General features: G+C 46.6%; 1 protein-coding gene across 3 annotated transcripts in view; it reads right to left on the bottom strand.

Moving 5' to 3' along the window:
* Window positions 1–5,629: 5,629 nt before the first annotated feature.
* Window positions 5,630–17,968, bottom strand: part of NUGGC (nuclear GTPase, germinal center associated) — a 47,775-nt gene continuing 35,436 nt past the window's right edge. For 2 of the 3 annotated variants that reach the window (XM_036889075.2, XM_036889076.2), the window contains exons 13-19: window positions 16,974–17,138; window positions 14,624–14,781; window positions 13,143–13,281; window positions 11,888–11,996; window positions 11,117–11,253; window positions 9,041–9,131; window positions 5,630–7,080 (exon numbers count right to left, since the gene is read on the bottom strand). In XM_036889075.2, the coding sequence (XP_036744970.2) occupies window positions 6,935–7,080; window positions 9,041–9,131; window positions 11,117–11,253; window positions 11,888–11,996; window positions 13,143–13,281; window positions 14,624–14,781; window positions 16,974–17,138 (945 nt within the window). In that variant the 3' untranslated portion in view covers window positions 5,630–6,934. Of the gene's footprint in view, window positions 7,081–9,040; window positions 9,132–11,116; window positions 11,254–11,887; window positions 11,997–13,142; window positions 13,282–14,623; window positions 14,782–16,973; window positions 17,139–17,968 lie in introns of those variants that run through there. The other variant, XR_005025567.2, reaches the window with a different exon arrangement.

The following is a 17,968-nucleotide window of genomic DNA, read 5'->3' as shown; positions in this document are numbered from 1 at the left end:
GGAAGCCAATGAGGCACATCAGAACACATTTGCTGTGCTCAAATGCTTCCTGTTTCTTTGAATGATTTCATTTGATTATCCCAGGAACTCTTCAGGGCGAGGTGAGGATCATCCCCCATTTCTATATGGAGAAGGTCACAATGCTGGACTCTTGGACAGAACATCCACAACTGTCTTCTATCTCCAGAGCATCTGCGTTTGCAGGGAGGCCTCCCATACCTTCAGTTATTCATTCAACAAACATCTGGTGTGTACCTTCATGCAGTATATTCTGGATGTTTGTACAAACATGAATGAAACCCAGCCCCCATTGTTGAGACTCTTCGGCCTAGGAGGAGAGAAGGTATGAGAAGAGAGGATCGCAGCCCAGCACCCCCAAGGGGCTCCTCGTAGCTTCAGAGATGTGCTTCCATTGCTGGAATCTCAAACCTTCATCCTCATGCCTGACTTGGCTTTTTCTCCCCCACCAACAAGAATCTTTCCTAAAAACTCTATCAAGTTTAACATATCTAAGGAAAAATGGGCAAATCATAATGTCCAACTTGTACATTCTTCACAAACTGAACAGACCTGTAAAACCAAAACCTGGGTCCAGAGCAGAACGTTTCAAGCACCTCAGAACTTCAGAAGCCCCCATCTTGTTCCCTTTCTGGTCACTGATGGCCCGCAACCCAGATAACCACTGTCCCATATTCCATCACCATGGATGATTTTGCCCATTCTAGACCTTCATATAAATGGAATCATGTACTGTGTGCCTGGCTTCCACATCAAGTTTGTGAGATTAGTCACTTTTGTTGTGGTTACTAGTGGTTCATTCACTCCCATTGCTGTAGGTATTCCATTGCATAACTATACCACAATGTATTTGTCCTTTCCACTGTTGAGGCCATTGGTTACTTTCTAGTTTGGGGCTATTATAAAGAGCACTGCTATGAACATTCTTGTGCATGTCTTCTGTGAACACAGAGGTGCATTTTTCTGGGGCATATACCTCGGAAGGGCATTGAGGGATCACAGGGTTACATGGTGTTCAGCTTCAGCAGATATTGCCCAGGAATTTTCCGGAGTGGTTGCATCAGTTTACCCTCCCACCAGCAGAGCAGGAGAGCTGTCCCGGTTGCTCCTCTTCCTTGCCGGGGTTAGTAATTTTATCCTGCCCAGTTTATCTATTCTGGTGGGTTTGTAGAGTCATCATAAATTTGTATTTCCCAGATGACTAATGAAGTCAAGCCCTTTAACTATGCTTATCTGGTCTGTTTTTCTTTTTCTTGCCTGAGCTCTGTAATGCCGGCTCTCTGTGCATTTCCATTTATACCAGCAGGTCCTGCCTGACGGACTTCCATGGACTGTTCCATCGGCCTGGAATGGTTCCCCCAGATGTTTGCAAGGCTTTCCCTCCTTCCAGCCCTTTCTCAGATGTCCCTTTCTCAGTGGGGCTCACCCTGGAGATCCTGTTGAAAATTGCTCCCCACCCCAGAGCTCTCCTGACCCTCCTTCCTGCCTCACCTTTTCTTTTTGTTCCCATTGCCCCGATTGGCCTAACTTACTACGTTAATTCACTATGCTTGCAGCAATAGCTAGTGCATTGTTTCTGGTCTTAGAACATCAGCTCCAGGAAGGCAGACCCTCTATGCATCCCAAATGCCTAGAGCACATAGAGAGGGCTCGATAAAAATCTGTGTGTAACAATCTGGAGAATGCACGTTCTAGGCACGGGGAACAAGTAGATTCAAAATGCCAGTATGGAAACAAAGCGGACGTGCTGGAGGCCTGTGCGGCTGGAGCGCAGAGAACGCAGGGCACTGGGAGATGAAGGCAGAGGCGGGGAGGAGCTGGATTTTATTCCGAGCCCTGTAGAAAGCCCGGCTCAGTGTTCTTCTTACATGTCTGCCTCCTCTCTCAGGGAGCATAAAGATTCCGTATTGTAAATGTGGAAAGACTTTGACATATCTTCACTTTAATTTGCTATTTCTTTAAGATTTTTTAATTTTTTAAAATTATGCTGAAATATGTAACATAAAATAGACCGTCTTAATCATCTCTAAGTGTGTAGTTCACTAGTGTTAAGCATATTCACGTCATTATACAACCAATCTCCGGAATTCTTTTCGTCTTGCAAAACTGAAACTGCATCCGCATTAAACACTAACGCCCCATTCCCCCTCCCCAGCCTCTGGAAAACCCCATTCTACTTTCTTTGTCTATTAATTTGCCTATTCGGATAACTGGTAGAAAGTACTTACCGTCCACACTGGGCCAAGGGCTGCCACTGGCACTGGCTCGCCCTCTCCATCCTGTCTTCCTCCCCCTTGGCCCCCACACCCCATGTCTCCGGGAGCTTAGGCCACTCCCTTCTCTCCCTGCGCCCCCATCCCTGCCCCCTGAGACCTTGCCCACTGCCCGCCCGCCACCGCTTCCTTCTCCAGCTTTTCAGGTGCCTGAACAAAGTGCTCTAAGGTGCTCTGAGTCCACTGAGGTCGGCTACTGGGTTACACTCCAGTGCGTGCCCTCTCCGCCATCCGGACCAGTGATGGGTCCAAAGCAGAGGCAGACCCACACTTCCTAGTCAGTGACGTGGACAGTAAGCTTCAGAGACGCCTTGTGAAGGGAAGACCAGATTCCATGCAGAACACCCAGCCTTGACTCCCAACTCCACCTTTCCAAGAGCTGTGGGTATGGGCAAGTCACCGGACCTCTTTGAATTTTCATTTCCTCATCTGTAAAACTGGGGTACTACTTTGCGGCCTTCCCATCTCAAGGACTAGTACAAGGCAGCAGGATATTGAAAACTCAAAGCACTTCACAAAACGTAGCCATTGTTATTATTTTTCAGAGTTGACAGCCCCTGAGAGATGGAGTATTAATTGCATGTGGCTCTTTCCCTAGTGTCCAGCTGCTGACAGCTGGTGCTGCGTCCAGGACGGTGGGAGCAGGGGCCTCCGCCCTGTGGAATCCCCTGCTCCTCCTGCACCATGGAATCCACCCAACCATCTGCTTCGACTCCATGTGCTCAGCTCATTTTCATGCATTTCCCCAGAAGGTGTGGGATGATGGATGGCGGGAGACAGCTCAGGTTTTCTGATACTGGACCAGGGTTGCAGGCAGTAAAGGCGTTGTGACCCCTCCCTGTCATGTGTATGGGCCAGAGGCCCAAGGGTAGGGCTTGCCTGGACCTCCTTCTCTTGTTAAATTCAATGGCCCAGGGTATCCAGAATGGGTCATATAGTGGGGGACTCCAAGGGAACATGTCTCGGAGCTGAGATGATGTAAATTTTGTTTGGGAATTGGGTGATGAAGTAATTTTAATGTGAGCAATTTGTAATTGGTAGCCAAACATGTTCATTCAAGTGAATCATAAGAAACTTCTCAGAAAAGGGTGAGAATTTGGGCCAAAACTCAGAAGACAAGTTTTAGCGGGGTAAATGTAAAACAGACGGCAATGTTGGGAAAACTCATCTGCCCACATACAAGATACAGGATCACAGGCTTCTCAGGGCTACATAAGAGAGAACCTAAGATTTTACATGACTTTGAGGTTGACGTAAGTCAGGAAGAGGTGAGAGAAATAGCTATTATAAAACTTAGGCTGCATTAACAGATGCATGGTGAGCAGAAAAAAAGGAAGTAACAGATATGTAGTCTGCATGAATGAGCTCAGCCCTGGTCAAGTATATGCAGTTCTAGGTGCCTCTGACTGAAAGATTAAGTCCCAGCTTAGAGGGCCCCATGTGGGGGGTGATGAGGGTTGCGAAGGATCCAGAAACCAACAGAAAAGAGCGGTGGTTAGCTCAGGGCAGAAACCACTCATGGGGACATGATTTCTGTTTGCAGACATATCAAGGGCTGTCATGGGAAGTGGTGTTAGGTTTCTATTTTTTATTTTTTTTAACTATTCTAAAAACAGAGGCAGATTTCCACTCAACATACAGAAGCTCTTATTCACAACTGAGCTATCTGGATCTAGGTGTTCTGGCTGATGACTGAAAATTCCCCACATTCACACTGTTTAATCAGAACCTGAATAATCTGTGCCAAACAGAAATTCCACAAAGGGGTCTCCTACATCAGGTGGCCTGTTGGACCGAGTGACCTCTGGTACCTCTCCCAAGTCTAAGAAAGCCTTTATACAAAAATTTCTCCACCTTGATAAAAAGTAACTTACAACTGATTTTGCTGCTTCTATTGCTTTGGCTGCAGGAGAGAAAGAACATTCGATGCATGTGTTTTTTATGAAGAACCAAGAATAGGAAACATTATTTTAATAAATTTATAAGTAATAATAATAAAGATAGTCTGGCAGTATATTATGCCAGAAAGAGAGAAAAAGGGAAAAAGGCAAAGAGAAATTAAGAAATAATGTTGGAGTGAAAGAGAGGAAAACAAGGCCAATAAATGGAAACCAAGAGGAAGAATCCGAGTGAAGAAATCTGAAAGAACATGAAATGATACAACGTTTTATTTCTTTTTCCTCCTTCCCGAAGCATGATACATATCATGGCTAGTGCAAAACGGGGGTTTTCATTTTGCACTATAGAGCTGTATCAAAGATATGCACACATTTTAATAATCTTTTAAAAGAATCAAACAGCTCCAGCTATATTATAAAAGCAATAGCTCCCTAACCTTTCAGACCCATATCCTAATCTCATAGACACCCATCTTCCACCCTTACTTTTTATATGTATTTCCACATTTCTAACAGTTATACTGCTATTTCTCGAGCTCTTTAAATGGATGATCCGTTACCACCGTGGAAAAAAGAATCAGCTATCTTTACTCTATCCCTTTGCACACACACTCCTTTCCTGCTTCTCCTCGTACAGCTATATCATACTTTTGTTTAGATCATTTTCCAGTTTCTCATCCCAGTGTCCCCAAATGAAGGCAGTTTCTGAGACTCAGAGACTTAGCAAGGGCTCTCCTGTTGGGGGAAGAACTCGAATCCCTTCTACTTCCTTCTACCACTTATTTATAATAAAATAGAAGAAGTTCTAGAACCACATTTGTCCTACCATAGAGCAATGATTTTTTAAAATACTCAGTATGCGTGGCATACTTGGGCATAGGAATTGTAAAAAGTTCCCCAGATGGTTCCAAAGTGCAACCGAGGTTGAGAATTATGCCCTGAAGTATACCCAAACAGTGTCAATAAATGCCGTTATCAAAATTATAAAAACTGAACAGCCTCCGTAAGATGTGAAGAAATAGATGCCTAAATACAATAATCATTTGTTATCGAGCACCGCTACCACTCGTCTGGGCTTGAGTAGGAATTCTCAAACAGAGGTAGTTCCAGAGTTTCAACAATTCCACCAGGCTTTTTAAAATGTCTTTCTACTACAGTTTTTGATTTGAGAGAAAGAGAGAGAAGAGAGAGAGAGAGAGGAATCAGCTGCCCTGGGCTTTGCCTCCCAGGCAATAGTCATCGGCTTCCTTCTCACCAGCTCTATACGTTTTCTTATCTCCTAGCTTGAAGCAAAGTCTGCCTTTTCCTCTAGGTGATGCCGAAAGAGGAAGATCATGGTCCTATGACTTGTCCCCTTCCCAGCGGCAAGAGCCCACTTGTTTCTTCCTGGGAGAAAAATTAATGAAAGAACTTTCATATAGACTATGCAGTGCAATTTTGAAATAGAGATTTAAAGTGGTTTTATTGCAGAGGGATCTAGAACACAGTCTTGTCTAGATTTTATGGATCATGATCAATTTTCTCTTTGTCCCTCATCAGATTAAACTCTGCGGTAGGGAGAAGGGAGGATATACTGCCTTCTGACATGGTATTTAAATAGAAGAAAGGGTCATCCAGCACAAATTCATACTACTTAGGATAATTCAGTTGGAATGCAGAAGAACGCAAAAGAAATATTTTTGTTGAATGTCAGTGAACAAGTATTTTCAAAATCTCCAAAGCCTGATATTACAAAATCAGCTATTGGTAAAAGATACATTCAGAGTATGAAATAGAAATGTATGTACGGTAAGAGAATTCACTAATATGGTTTCAGATTCCACACTGCAACCAATCTTTAAGGAACTACCACCTGTCAAGGCTGTCGTACCAAAGAATACCCAGAAACTACCTGAAAAGGCTATTAAAATACTCTTCTGTATTCCAACTCTGTATCTGTGTGAGGCTGTATTTCTTCATATACACCAACCAAAAAGATACTGTAACAGACTGAATGCAGAAACAAAGAATTCAGCTATCTTATATTAAAGAGATTTGCAAAAGTATAAAATAATGTCATTCTCACTAAACTTTTTTGAAAGTTTTTTTTATAAAAACATATTTATATTAACATGTAATGGGTTTATTTTATATGCGTTAGTAAATAATTATTTACAATTTTTCTCAGTTTTAATTTTTAATACAGTCAGTGTCAATACATACAACCCACAAAAACAAAAGCTCTTTAGGGCCCTCACTAATTTTTAAGAGGGTAGAGTCCTGACATCAAAAGGGTTAAGATCTTAACTAACACTCCTGAGAAGTAGAAAGCCGGGTCTTGTCTGTCCAGCTCTCAAATCCAAGTTGTTTCCATGATACGTTCCCTCCCCACCCAAAATCTTACCAGTATTAAAATGGGAAATAGAACTGGGTCCCCAAAGTTTTATTTTGCAATGGTCTTTCTCCAAAAATATTTGTTTTTCAATGTTAACATATTTTCCTTTGGTGAAGCATGGGTTTCTTGCCCCTAAACTTTAGAAATTCCATTAGGGATTCAAGATGACTCTCTTTGGCTATAGAATTAAAAATAGAATGATGTTGTTCAGCAATCAGGTTATGCCAGAAGTAACAACATGTTGAGTTTTATATTGCGTATAAAGCCCAAACACTTGGGAGATACTCTTTATTAGGTTTTTAAAAACCGAAGTCATTATGACTATTTGGTCCAGGCTTGTGTTTCATCTACTGGGTACTAAGCGCCACAAATTAAACTGACGTCTTGGGGGGGCCAACTTTGCTGGGGGACGTCCGCAGAAGGAAATCTTGCATGCCTCGCCGCAGCACCGCGTTTTCAGCGACCTCCCTCAGGCTTCTGTGCAGCTTCTCCATCTCTCTGTATTCGCTTTTGACATCTACAGAAGAGCAGAAAGCATGTGCATTGGGAGTTAGTGTCCTTTTCAGAAATATCCCCAGAAAACAAATGCCTGAGATTCCTGTTATGGCCTGGGTGAGATCTGGAATGGAGCTTAGAGATCAGACAGTCAGAGTGATTCGCTTCATCAATAACCTGGCATTCTTGCTCTACTTCAAAGTTTCTCTCAGCCCAGGGTCGCCCTCAAAAGCAGCACACACCTACCCATAAAAACGGTCTAGGGAGTCACTGGGTCTTTACTGAGGCCTCACAGGAACTCATGGAAGGAGACACAATGCACACAACACGTAAACCTGCCCTTAGTCCTTCCCAGGCACCCCTCTCCTTCCTCCCAGAAGTCCCAGGCTAGGTTGAGTTTGCTCTGTTTTGGTGACCTAGGTTTTCATCCCATGATCTGCAATCATAGCACAGCCTGTGATGTTTAGTTTCATGTGTCGACTTGTCTGGGCTATATATTCTGGATGTTTCTATGAGTTTACTTTTAGATGAGATTTACATTTAAATAAGTAGACCTTGAGTAAGCAGGTGGCTCGCTGCAGTGTGGGTGGGCCTTGTCTAACCAGCTGAAGGTCTGACTAGAACACAGGCTGGCCTCTCCGGAACAAGTGCCGATTCCGCAGCAGACCAACTGCCTTCAGGCTTCATCTGCACACCGGCTCTTCCTCGTCCTGCGGCGGACTGCTCTCCGCCTCGAACTGCAGCCCTTCCCGGACTCTGCAGCCTACTGGCCTCCCCCATCAGACTTGGACTCACCAAGCCTCCACAGTCACATGAGCCAATTCCTTAAAACGTATTCCTCTCTCTCTATATATATATACACATATATTATCGTTTTTGTTTCTCTGGAGAACTCCACCAAATACAGTCCTCTTTGGAAAGACACTTCAGACTGGCTTTGGGGTCGGCTCTGGCAGCCTCCTGATTGCCTCTCTGATCCTCCGTGGCTCTACACACCGCATACAGTCACCCAGACTCCCCGACCCGAGCCTGACCAGCCGTGGGACTCATGACCAGGAAGGGAGTCGGAACCCTGAGTCTGGGAGGTCTCCCTTCTCTTCGGGGTCTCTGAAACCCTACCTATCCTTCCAGGCTGCGCTCCCGGACCGGCTTCCGTGAAGCTTCCAGTGTCCCGGCCCTGAATAACCACTGTCTTCTGAGCTGCAAGAACAGCCATCTGGTGCCCCCTATGTCCCTTCCCTCAGGTTTTTGTTTAAATATCGCACTACTAGGCAGCAGCCCTGACCACCTCACTCCTTCCCCCACACCTCCGTCTCCCCTTTCCCAGCTCATTTTTCTCCTTAGCATTTATCACCCTTCGGGGAGCTACATAGACTCTGCCTATTGCCTGCCTCCTGCCCCGTGGGCTGTGAGCTCCATGAAGCACAGCTGTACCCTCAACACCTAGGCCACCCACACCTGGGAGGTGACTATGATTACATGTTGGGGGAAGGCGTCCCACCCACTACTGTGACTGACATCCTCAGGCATCTGGTCTCAGCAGCCAGGCAGGACTCTGAGCGGGGACTGTGCAGTCCTCAGCGGCCCCTGGCTCAGCATCCCTACGTAAGTGTACATTTGCTGCTGATGGGAGGAAAAGGAACCAGTCTTAAATTATGGTAGGAACAATTTACATCAAACTCAGGGAGTATCTTCTGTGTACGAGGACAGCTGGGAGACTGGGGTGAAGAGGAGCTCTCTAAAGGAGCCCCAGATGGCTGAGTGTGATCTTAAACAGGTTCCCAGGAAGGCCCAGACGCAAGGCTGGAGAGGACTGAGGGGAGGTTTACCGTGCTCCCCAGAGGGCGGGTAGGCATCACCCTCATCTCCATTCCTAGCCCTGGAAATTCCTCCTAACTTAATTTCTTTAAATCCAGCAAAGAGCAACTGCAGCAAGGGGTGTGAGCACGATCACCCTTTACACACAGGTTCTATGTACTTACCTGCCAGCTCCTTGTAGAGACCATCCCCCTGGGATGAGGCCAGGGTCAGCATGGTGGCGATACTGCCCTGTACCTTCTCCGTGATTCCATTCTGCACAGCAAAGGATGGTCATTTTGTCAGGACGGTGTAGCCCAAGGGGAAGGGGATCTTAGCAAAGGGACCCCACCCAACCCCCACCCAGAGAGCAAGACAGACAGAGGTAGCCAATCAAGGTCAGGCCCAAAGGTGGGTGACTTTGGAGTAGCCTGAGTGGCTCAGGAGTTATGTGGGCACTTTGTGTGGGTCCCACCTGTCTCAGCCCCTCCTGTCCTGCCTACAAAGACTCCTGGGGATGGTGCCTTGGTGCTGACCGACTGAATCGGAGCTCCCAGGGCTGCCTGGAAGCCTGGGGGAGAGAAGAGCATGGCAGATGGGAAAAGAGAAAAGCTCCGGTCACTGGCCCTCTGCCCTAGTCGCTGGGTGAGTGTTTACTGAGCACCTGCTTTGTGCAACACACCATGCCTGCTGCACCTCATTCTTCTGCCCAGCAGCCTGAGAGGTGCCTTCTTGTGCTCAGTCCTTCCACCAGCTGATGCCATTTTCCCTCTTCTAACCATCTCTTGCCTCCCTTTGAAAAATACGTGGCTCCTTCCTCTAGCCTAGCAGGGCCTCGTTTTGAGCGTGGATCTCCTGGCTCTTATACATTTTTCTTCAGCACACCAGGCCGAGACTCCCCAGCTGCAGCTGCGAGCCCTGAGCTCGCAGGTGAGGCCCTCTGGGCTTCAGCGCCTCGGTGGTAAGATCAGGGATGGGAAGGCACCGTGTGTGCTCTTTGCCCAGTTTCACCTTCCTACCTACATTTCTGTCATTTAAGATACAGTTTGTAGATACTCATTGTGCTAATTTTTTTTTTTTTAGTGGAATTGTTTTCTTCAGCCCCTTAAGGGCCAATTTCTATATATACAATGGTGGCTGGAGGCTGTAGAGTTCAGCCAATGTTCTGCATGTATTTGTAGACTGTGATAATATGTTAAATGCCAAACTAAATTGCTACTGGCAAACGAAGTACCTCTTAGCCTATTCCAAGAGAAATTGCATGCTTTGTGTTGCAGAGAAAGGTATTTTCTAAAACTGCCATGGGGGAGAAGGGAGGGAGATTGAGCAGGAGCAGGTTGGAGATATTTTAGGAACTAGACTGCTTCAGAGGTGGACTGAAATAGCAAGTAGCCAGGCTCCTCAGAAGGTCAGAGGAGTCCAGCTAAGCCTGGACTGAGACAGAAGGAGTTGGAAATTCACATGGCCTGGATGGGGCCAACAGTGGCTTGGACTAAAACAAAGAATTTATATTACTTGGAGAGGGGGCCGGCCAGCTAAGAGACGCAGAGCTGAGACAAGCTGGTCAAGGGTACTTGACAGAAGCACTCGGATTCAGGGAAACTGTTAACCTGTTTTTGAAGATAGAATCAAACCTAAATCCATGCCAGGTACCATAACTGAATGACCTATCATAGTTTGTTGGCATTTATCTTTTGTTATTTTATGTAGACAAGACATTTCTCTCATTTAAGAAAATCTGTTTTGAGATGATGCTATTATTGGAGGCAGTGGAGTCCGATTACCAGGTCCCAAATTCCAGCTCTGCAGCTTACTAGCTGTGTGGCCTGCCGCTACACCTCTCTCTGCCTCTATTTTCTTATCCATAAAATGAGAACAATAATAGTACTTGCTTCACAGACTTTCTGGGGATTAAATGAGCTAATGTGTAAAGAGCTTAGGATCACATGTAGACATTCCATTTGTTCTGTGGGTGACCCTTCAGAGAGGGGAGATGCAGGAGAGAGCTGAAGGAGCTGCATTTCTGAGGTCATGGCCCCAGAGAGGGGTGAACACCAGCATGCGGTGGCAGTGAAGGAAGGATGCCAAGCGCCAGCTAGCCTCCTCTCCTGGCATCGTGGGCATTGGCTGGGCCCACTTTGCAGAAGGCATCGGCTCTACTGGGGCCCAAACAGCTACACCTCTTTGGTCTTCTGTACCTGCTCCCCCTGCTCCCCAGGAGTCTCCCTGGGACTGGCGTTCAGACTGTGGCTGTGGGGTACCTTCAGTTGCTGAAATTGGTGCTGCATCCTTTCCTGAGCCCTTTCAAACATGCCCTCGGCCACCTGCTGGTCCACCCCTCTTCGGATGACAGCTTTCATTCTCTCACAGGCTTTTCTGCCAGTGATCTGAGCTGCCTCTGAAAAATTAGAGCCACGGTCACACCACAGCAGGGACCTGCTTAGATCTTTGGCATCAGAAAGACAAGCAAGCAAGCAAAATATGCATCTGTACACACACACACACACACACACATACACACATGCTTATGTATATTCATATATGTAACTCCATTTCCACATGATGGAAATAGTCTAATAATAACATGATACATAAAGCTAACACTGTCAATATTTACATAACTATCATTCAGAAAATCTACGGAGTGAATTAAGCAGAAGCTTACAAAATTCCAACCCACTCCCAGGAAAAACAATGGGGCCGCCAAAACAAAGAGGAGTTGGAAAGTGAGTTTATAAATACTTGAAGAAAATAAGAATGAGAATTGGTTAATGGATTGTATAGCTTAATTAGCTGAGATGCAGCATGGAGAGGAGAAGCAAGGTGTCCAGATAAAGGAGGGACAGAAAGAAGTGGAAACAGATGAAAATGGCTCACGATTGCCTCTCCCACAGCCTTGCAGTTATTCGGCCTTCATCTGTGGGATCAGACTCCGGCAGGAGGGCAGCTCCTTTGCGGGGAGCAGCAGGGAAGCACGCCAGACTCGCTGACAGCGCCCGAGGGGTGGGGAGGCTGCCCTTGGGAGCCCTCACCTTCGTAGCAGAGCTTCAGGTCATTCTGAACAGAGGTGGTAAGAGACTCATACAGCCTCCTCTTCTTCCTGAGGATGTGCTCCTCCAGGCCTCCCAGGATGGCGCTTATCTGAGAATCCACATGAACAGAAGGCCATTTGTGACCACGCCTTCCATGAAGCACCCGGTGTTCCCATGGGTGGCTGCCCTCTCCCTCTGCCTTATATGATGGTCGGCTGTTTATATGTCATTTCCACACCTAGGCTGGGAGCCTCTCACTGGCAGGAACTTTGTCCTAAGCACCTTTTTACCCCAAAGTGCTTCCCACAGTGCCTGGCACTTAGAAACACCTTGAGAAATATTGCTGAGTTGAACTGAGGCATGTACAAGGTGCTGGAACAGACCCCCTTTGAAGGGGAGCAGGCGAGGCACAGGTATTTCTCTAGAGTTGCCACGTAACCTGGCTGGGCCTGAGCTACGGACTGAATATTGTGTGTTCCCTCGACTCAGATGCTGAAGTCCTCACATATACACCTCCAGGTGTTAGGAGGGGAGGCCTCTGGGAGATGGTTAGGGTTCGAGGAAGGAGTTTTCAGGACTGGACTCGTCCCTTTGCAGAAGGGACCCTAGAGGGGGCCTGTGCCCCTTTCACTGTGTGAGGACACAGTGAAAAGACAGTATCTGTGAACCAGGAAGCAGGCTCTCACCAGACACCTTCACTGCCCGTGTCTTGACCTTGGACTTCCAGCCTGCAGAGTTGTGATACTAAATTTCTGTTGTTTATAAGGGGCCCCCCAACCCCTCAGTTTATGGTGTTTTGTCATAGGAGCCCAACTAGACCTACAAGAAAACATGAAAGAGTCCTGAGAACTTAAAACTAAAAACTGAATCGCAAAAAAATGAGCCTTTTAAGAATCACCTCTTTAGAACATACTTTGTAATACTGGCAAACATGATGGCGAGCTTAGTGAAAATGCTACAGGCGGGTTCAAACATTTGTGCATCTGAGGACTCAAGAGTCTACTTTGCAGGCCCGGCATTTGCTCTCGGTTGCCTCACAGTGGAAGGAGCCAGGCTTGCCCATGTGTCCGGAGCCTTCTCAGGACCTCCTGTCACCTACCTATGTCTTATATCTCACCGCGCCTGCTATGAGATTCGCCCAGGCCCTGGGAACTCCAGGGCAGCAGGTGGGGATGGACCGGCAACCTCCAAAGTCCCATGGGGAAGGGGGCCCCTACCCAAGCCCACCGTCCTTTCCACCTCATGAACATCTTACCTCCTGGATCAGGAAACTTTTCTTGTAGCTGTCATATTTCCAGCCATTTCTTATCCCAATTTCGGCCAGTTTCTCCTGCAGCGAGTGCTTAAAAGCATCTATGTGAGGCATCAATGCTGAATCAGTGGGCTTTCCAGCCCTACAGGAGAAAGAAACACAAAATGTTAAGAGACCAGGGTGGCTGTTGTGGGGCTAAGCCAAACAGAAAACTCGCTGGTATCCCTTCATTCATTTTTAAGAGAAGGGGGATGAGATCTAAGTTACCAAATCCTATGAAGGGCCCCAGGCACTGTGCCTTGCCAAGCCCTTGACAAGAAAACCTATGAAATCAGGTGAATGAGACCCATTTTAAGGACAAGGAAACAGGTTTAGAAGATTGCTGAATTGTTCAAAGCTGCACAACTAGTAAGTGGTAGGACCAGGCTTTGGACACTGATCTATTTAACCTCAAAACTCAGTCCTCCCACTGCCAAGGTGTTTCTACTTGAAAGGCTGAGACTTGAAGTGCATCTTGAAGAGAGGTAAGATTTAGGGAACTGGAGAGGAGGAGTTATTCCCCATGGGAACAACACTGTGTGATTCCCAAATCTCAGTTGTTCATTCACATGTGAAAGGACAGAAGCCAGTTCAGAGGGTTATTGGGAGGATTTGCTGAGATAACGCATGCGGGGAGCTAAGCGCAGTTCCCAGAACATCCCAGTTGCCATGTGCCACTCTCCAGGCTGGCTCACATGCAGAGCTGACACTGGGCACCAGCGCAGACAGAGAAGGGAAGGGCCAGGTGCAGGCAGGTGAGATGTCTGGGATGCCATTCTAAGGCAGCTGGAGTTCACCCTGCAGGCTTGTAAATGGGGTGGGGCGGCACAAGTCCAAGGTGGGGATGGGAAAGGGGGTCACTGAGGAAGGATGAGCGAAGGCAGAATGGCCAGGCAGCAGCAGGTGGAGGCCAAGGAGGGAGCCTGTGGCCCCAGGAGGCTGTGTTCCTGTGGATGGAGAAGAGGACTGCAGGTCAAAGAAGGAGGGCAGGAGGGGCACCATGAAGGTCACACGGCTAGTGAGTGCGTGAGCACGCAGCACGTCAGACACAGAGTCGTCAGTGAGCCATGTTTCCTTTCCACACTCAGGAAAATTTAGGAAGGCCCTGTGTTTGCTTAGCTCCACACTGTCCAACCAAAATACCCTGTCCCGGGCTCAGATCTGCAAGATGTACTTCCTGCTGCACGTATGAGGTATCTGAAGAATAAGGGGCATGATAATATCAGGCTGAGAGCAACATCCCCAGCTGAGCTCCAGGTCCCCATGGGAAATTTAGGAGTAACCAAACCAAGAAGGCTTTTGTGTTTTGCCAAAGACGAAGCTTTCCTCCTCAAACTGCAAGCTACTTTTCATACTTCCGGACTCAAAGTACAGATTCTTAAAGAGGAGAACCCAGCATTCTCCAGATGTTTGTTCATGAAGGAGCAAGATGAAGGCCACTTTACCTAAAAATGCCACCAAACACGGGATCAATCTGGTCATAGATGGGCTGAGTGATGGCTTCGTTCAGATCTATTCTTGGGAGAGTCCTGGACGCATAGAGGCCGTTTTTCAGGCAAACAGCTTTCAGAGTCTGGTGAAAACCCTGGTTTCCTCTGCTCCTCTAAATAAGTACACAGTTAAGTTAGTAGAGTTAGTGAGCATTAACTGGAACATCACAGGATCACAAGTTCATGGCCTTTGGCCAAAGGGTATGACCAAGAATCACAGGGAAGAGTAGAGACAACATCATCCTTCAACATATTACTAATCTAGACATGAAAGCCAGCAGTCCTGCCTCAAGCTGATAGGGTGCCCCAGCCAGCCTCAGGCTTCCAGAGTGCTGCCCTGCCCTCCACCAGAGCTCTCACACAGCTCTGGGCTTGCCTCCCCAGGCCCCTGAACCCGCCAGTAGCCTGCTGTGATCAGGTACAACGTCCTGTCCATCTTCATGTCCTCACCATCTCACATCAACGTAAATAGCTCTTGATAAATGCTTGTTAAATGAACAGTTATTAAATGAAAATGTGCTATGCCCTTCCTTTGAGTATGTTTCAGATTTTCCAAGCATAGTCCCAATGTTTTCCTCCTTTTTTGTTAAATATCTAGTGAAAAATAACATGATTTGTCTTTCTTTGTAATGTTTTTCCCAGAGAAATAAATTCACAAATCAGAAGGAAAACATATGATGAGGTTAGAGCTATAAGAGACACTGATGATTTTAGCCAGATAGTGATCTTCAGTAAAGAGAACAAAAACACATTTGCACTGACCAAAATTTCAGCAGAGGTCTTTGTGATCACTAATTAGCGGTATATGTTTGAAGGACTATGTTTCAATGGAATGGCTATGCAAAATGATACAGGTAGCATCATACTATATATATATATATAATATATATAGTACATATATAATATATATATATACTGCCCTTTTCACTTAATATTATAACTGAGCATTTCTTCAATTCATTATAAATACTCTCACTTTTTCAATAACCACATAATGTAATGTCATATGGATATACTGTAACTTACTTTACCATTCTCTTATTATTAGACATTTAGATTATTCCCCTACAATATGTAATGACATGATGCTAGTTTATAACTGTTTGCCCACATTTCGGACCACAAAGGACAGCTGCTTATCAAACAGTAGCATGTTGTTGTCACAGAGCAAGAAGCCTCTGGAGAACAGGTGGGAGAGGGGCACTCCGAGGAGGAAGCTCGAGCAGAGGCCTGGAGATGGCTGATACTGTTCCTTCCTTCCGCCAGCACACTGTCTCTAAGCAATGGCCTCCACCTGGTGTCTTAGGCTTCTCAGCACCCAATAGCTCAGTTTTCGTGATCTGGGATCTTTTACCATCATGCAGAAATGGTTCTCTCCAACGTCACTTAGTTATCTATTGCTATGAAACTAATTCCCCAAACTTAGTGGCTTCAATCAGTAATAACCATTTATTATCCCTCACCAGTTCTCTGGGTCGGGGAATCGGGCATGGCTTGGTAATTAGGGTGAAATGAGGTCATAAGGATGGGGCCCTGATCCGGAAGGACTGGTGTCCTTGAAGGGAGAGAGGGACACAGCGGGGATGTGCACACAGAGCAGAAACCATGTGCGGACACAGTATGGCTGCAGCATTTGCACACCAAAGAAAGCAGCCCCAGGAGAAACCACCTTGGTGCACCTTGACCTCAGACATGCAGCCCCCAGGACTATGAGAAATAAATGTTGGTTGTTGAAGCCCCCCACAGCAGCTCTCGCAAACCAGTACAACAGGCCTCTTCTTTTTGCCCCTGAGTCTTAGATACACGCTGCCTTACGCTTACCTTTTCATCCCTCAGAAAACCCCCATGTAACTAATTAAAAGATGACATTTTGTGCACTAAGTGAGAGGTTGCAAGATAATTTCTTACTGTGTCATCTAATTGATACTTACATCAACCCTATACTATAAGTAGGGCAAGTATTTAGCATCCTTGTTTTACAGAAGAAAAATCCACAGGCTGAAATGGGTTTAGGACCCTGCCCGGGGCCACACAGTGGGTGCTTCATAAGCTGCCACTCTAAACAAGACCCTCAGACCTTCAATTCCAGCTCTGTTTCTCCTGATCCATGTGCTCCTTCCTGGGTCCTCGCAGGGCACAGTCGAAGGTTCCCTCTGTGTGCTTCCCTACATGCAACAGTCATTCCCTCCTAATCTCGTCCAGATCTTTATTTCCTTCCCAAGTGTGTGGCACAGTGAAGACTGAGCTGGAGGCTCAGGCAGATGTCCCTGAATGCCATGGGTTTTCCCCGGAAAGGGTCACTCACCACCAGGCAGGCCCCGAGGATCCGCTGGTAGGAGGTCCTGGCCTTTCTGACCCCTTCTTGCAGAGGCTGTGTTATGTGAGCAAAGCACTGCTCAATGGCTTTCTCCAGCAGCTGTATCTTCTCTTCCACAAATCTCCGCAGGCTACTCATATGCAGGTATTCGTTCTAGGGACAAGGGCCATGAGGAACATGAGGCCACCGCCTCCTGGAAGGCACTTTCTCCAGACCTTGCTTCCTTTAAGCTTGCCCCCCACCACAGTATTTAGCTTGAGCTAACCACCCAGGGGCTGCTTCTCCCTAGTGTCCCAATAAGGCATCCCTTGGTAGGCAGACCTCCTTAAGCTTTGTGGGATTGGAGAGTAGAGCAATTATATGCCTACTGCCACTTAATTGAAGTGTAAAATCCATCAGGGTGTTTGGGGCAGTAACTATCCAAATAAAAATCCAGTTGTTATTAAGATGATTTTTCCAATGACTTCTGATTAAACAAACATCTAATAAACTTTGTGCACAAAGCAACTTTGGAGGATTGTGCTTCTCAAACTTTAATGTGCTTACAAATCACCAGGAGAGTTTGTTCAAATCTGAGGGCCTGGGAATCTACATTTCTAGCAGTCCCCCAGGTGATGCTTGCTTATCTCCTGGCCCTGGACCACACTGAATAACAAAGCTGCAGGACCACAAGAATAAAGACATAGTCCCTTCTCCAAAGGAGAATACGGTCTAATTAGGGAGGAAAATCTCTATTCAAATAACACAACAGAGTGACCACGCCAGGCAGCCCTGATCTCTAGGTTCCAAACTGGGAACTCGTAGTGTTGTTCCCTGTGTGAGAACCTTGGGGGGCCCCGCAGTGCCCACAGCAGGTGGAAACAGCACTCCTTAGCTCAGCACCAAAAGCTTTTTGCAGCTAGAACTCACCTCTCCAGCACCACCAGCCATCTGTTTGCCCAAAACATCTTCCCACGTAGCTGCCCTGAACTTGCTACCATTGC

The sequence above is a fragment of the Manis pentadactyla genome, chromosome 1, assembly GCF_030020395.1.
Source record: "Manis pentadactyla isolate mManPen7 chromosome 1, mManPen7.hap1, whole genome shotgun sequence".
Taxonomy (NCBI): Eukaryota; Metazoa; Chordata; class Mammalia; order Pholidota; family Manidae; genus Manis; species Manis pentadactyla.
Note: the sequence above shows the minus strand (reverse complement) of the source record. Positions and strands in the feature narration are given on the sequence as shown.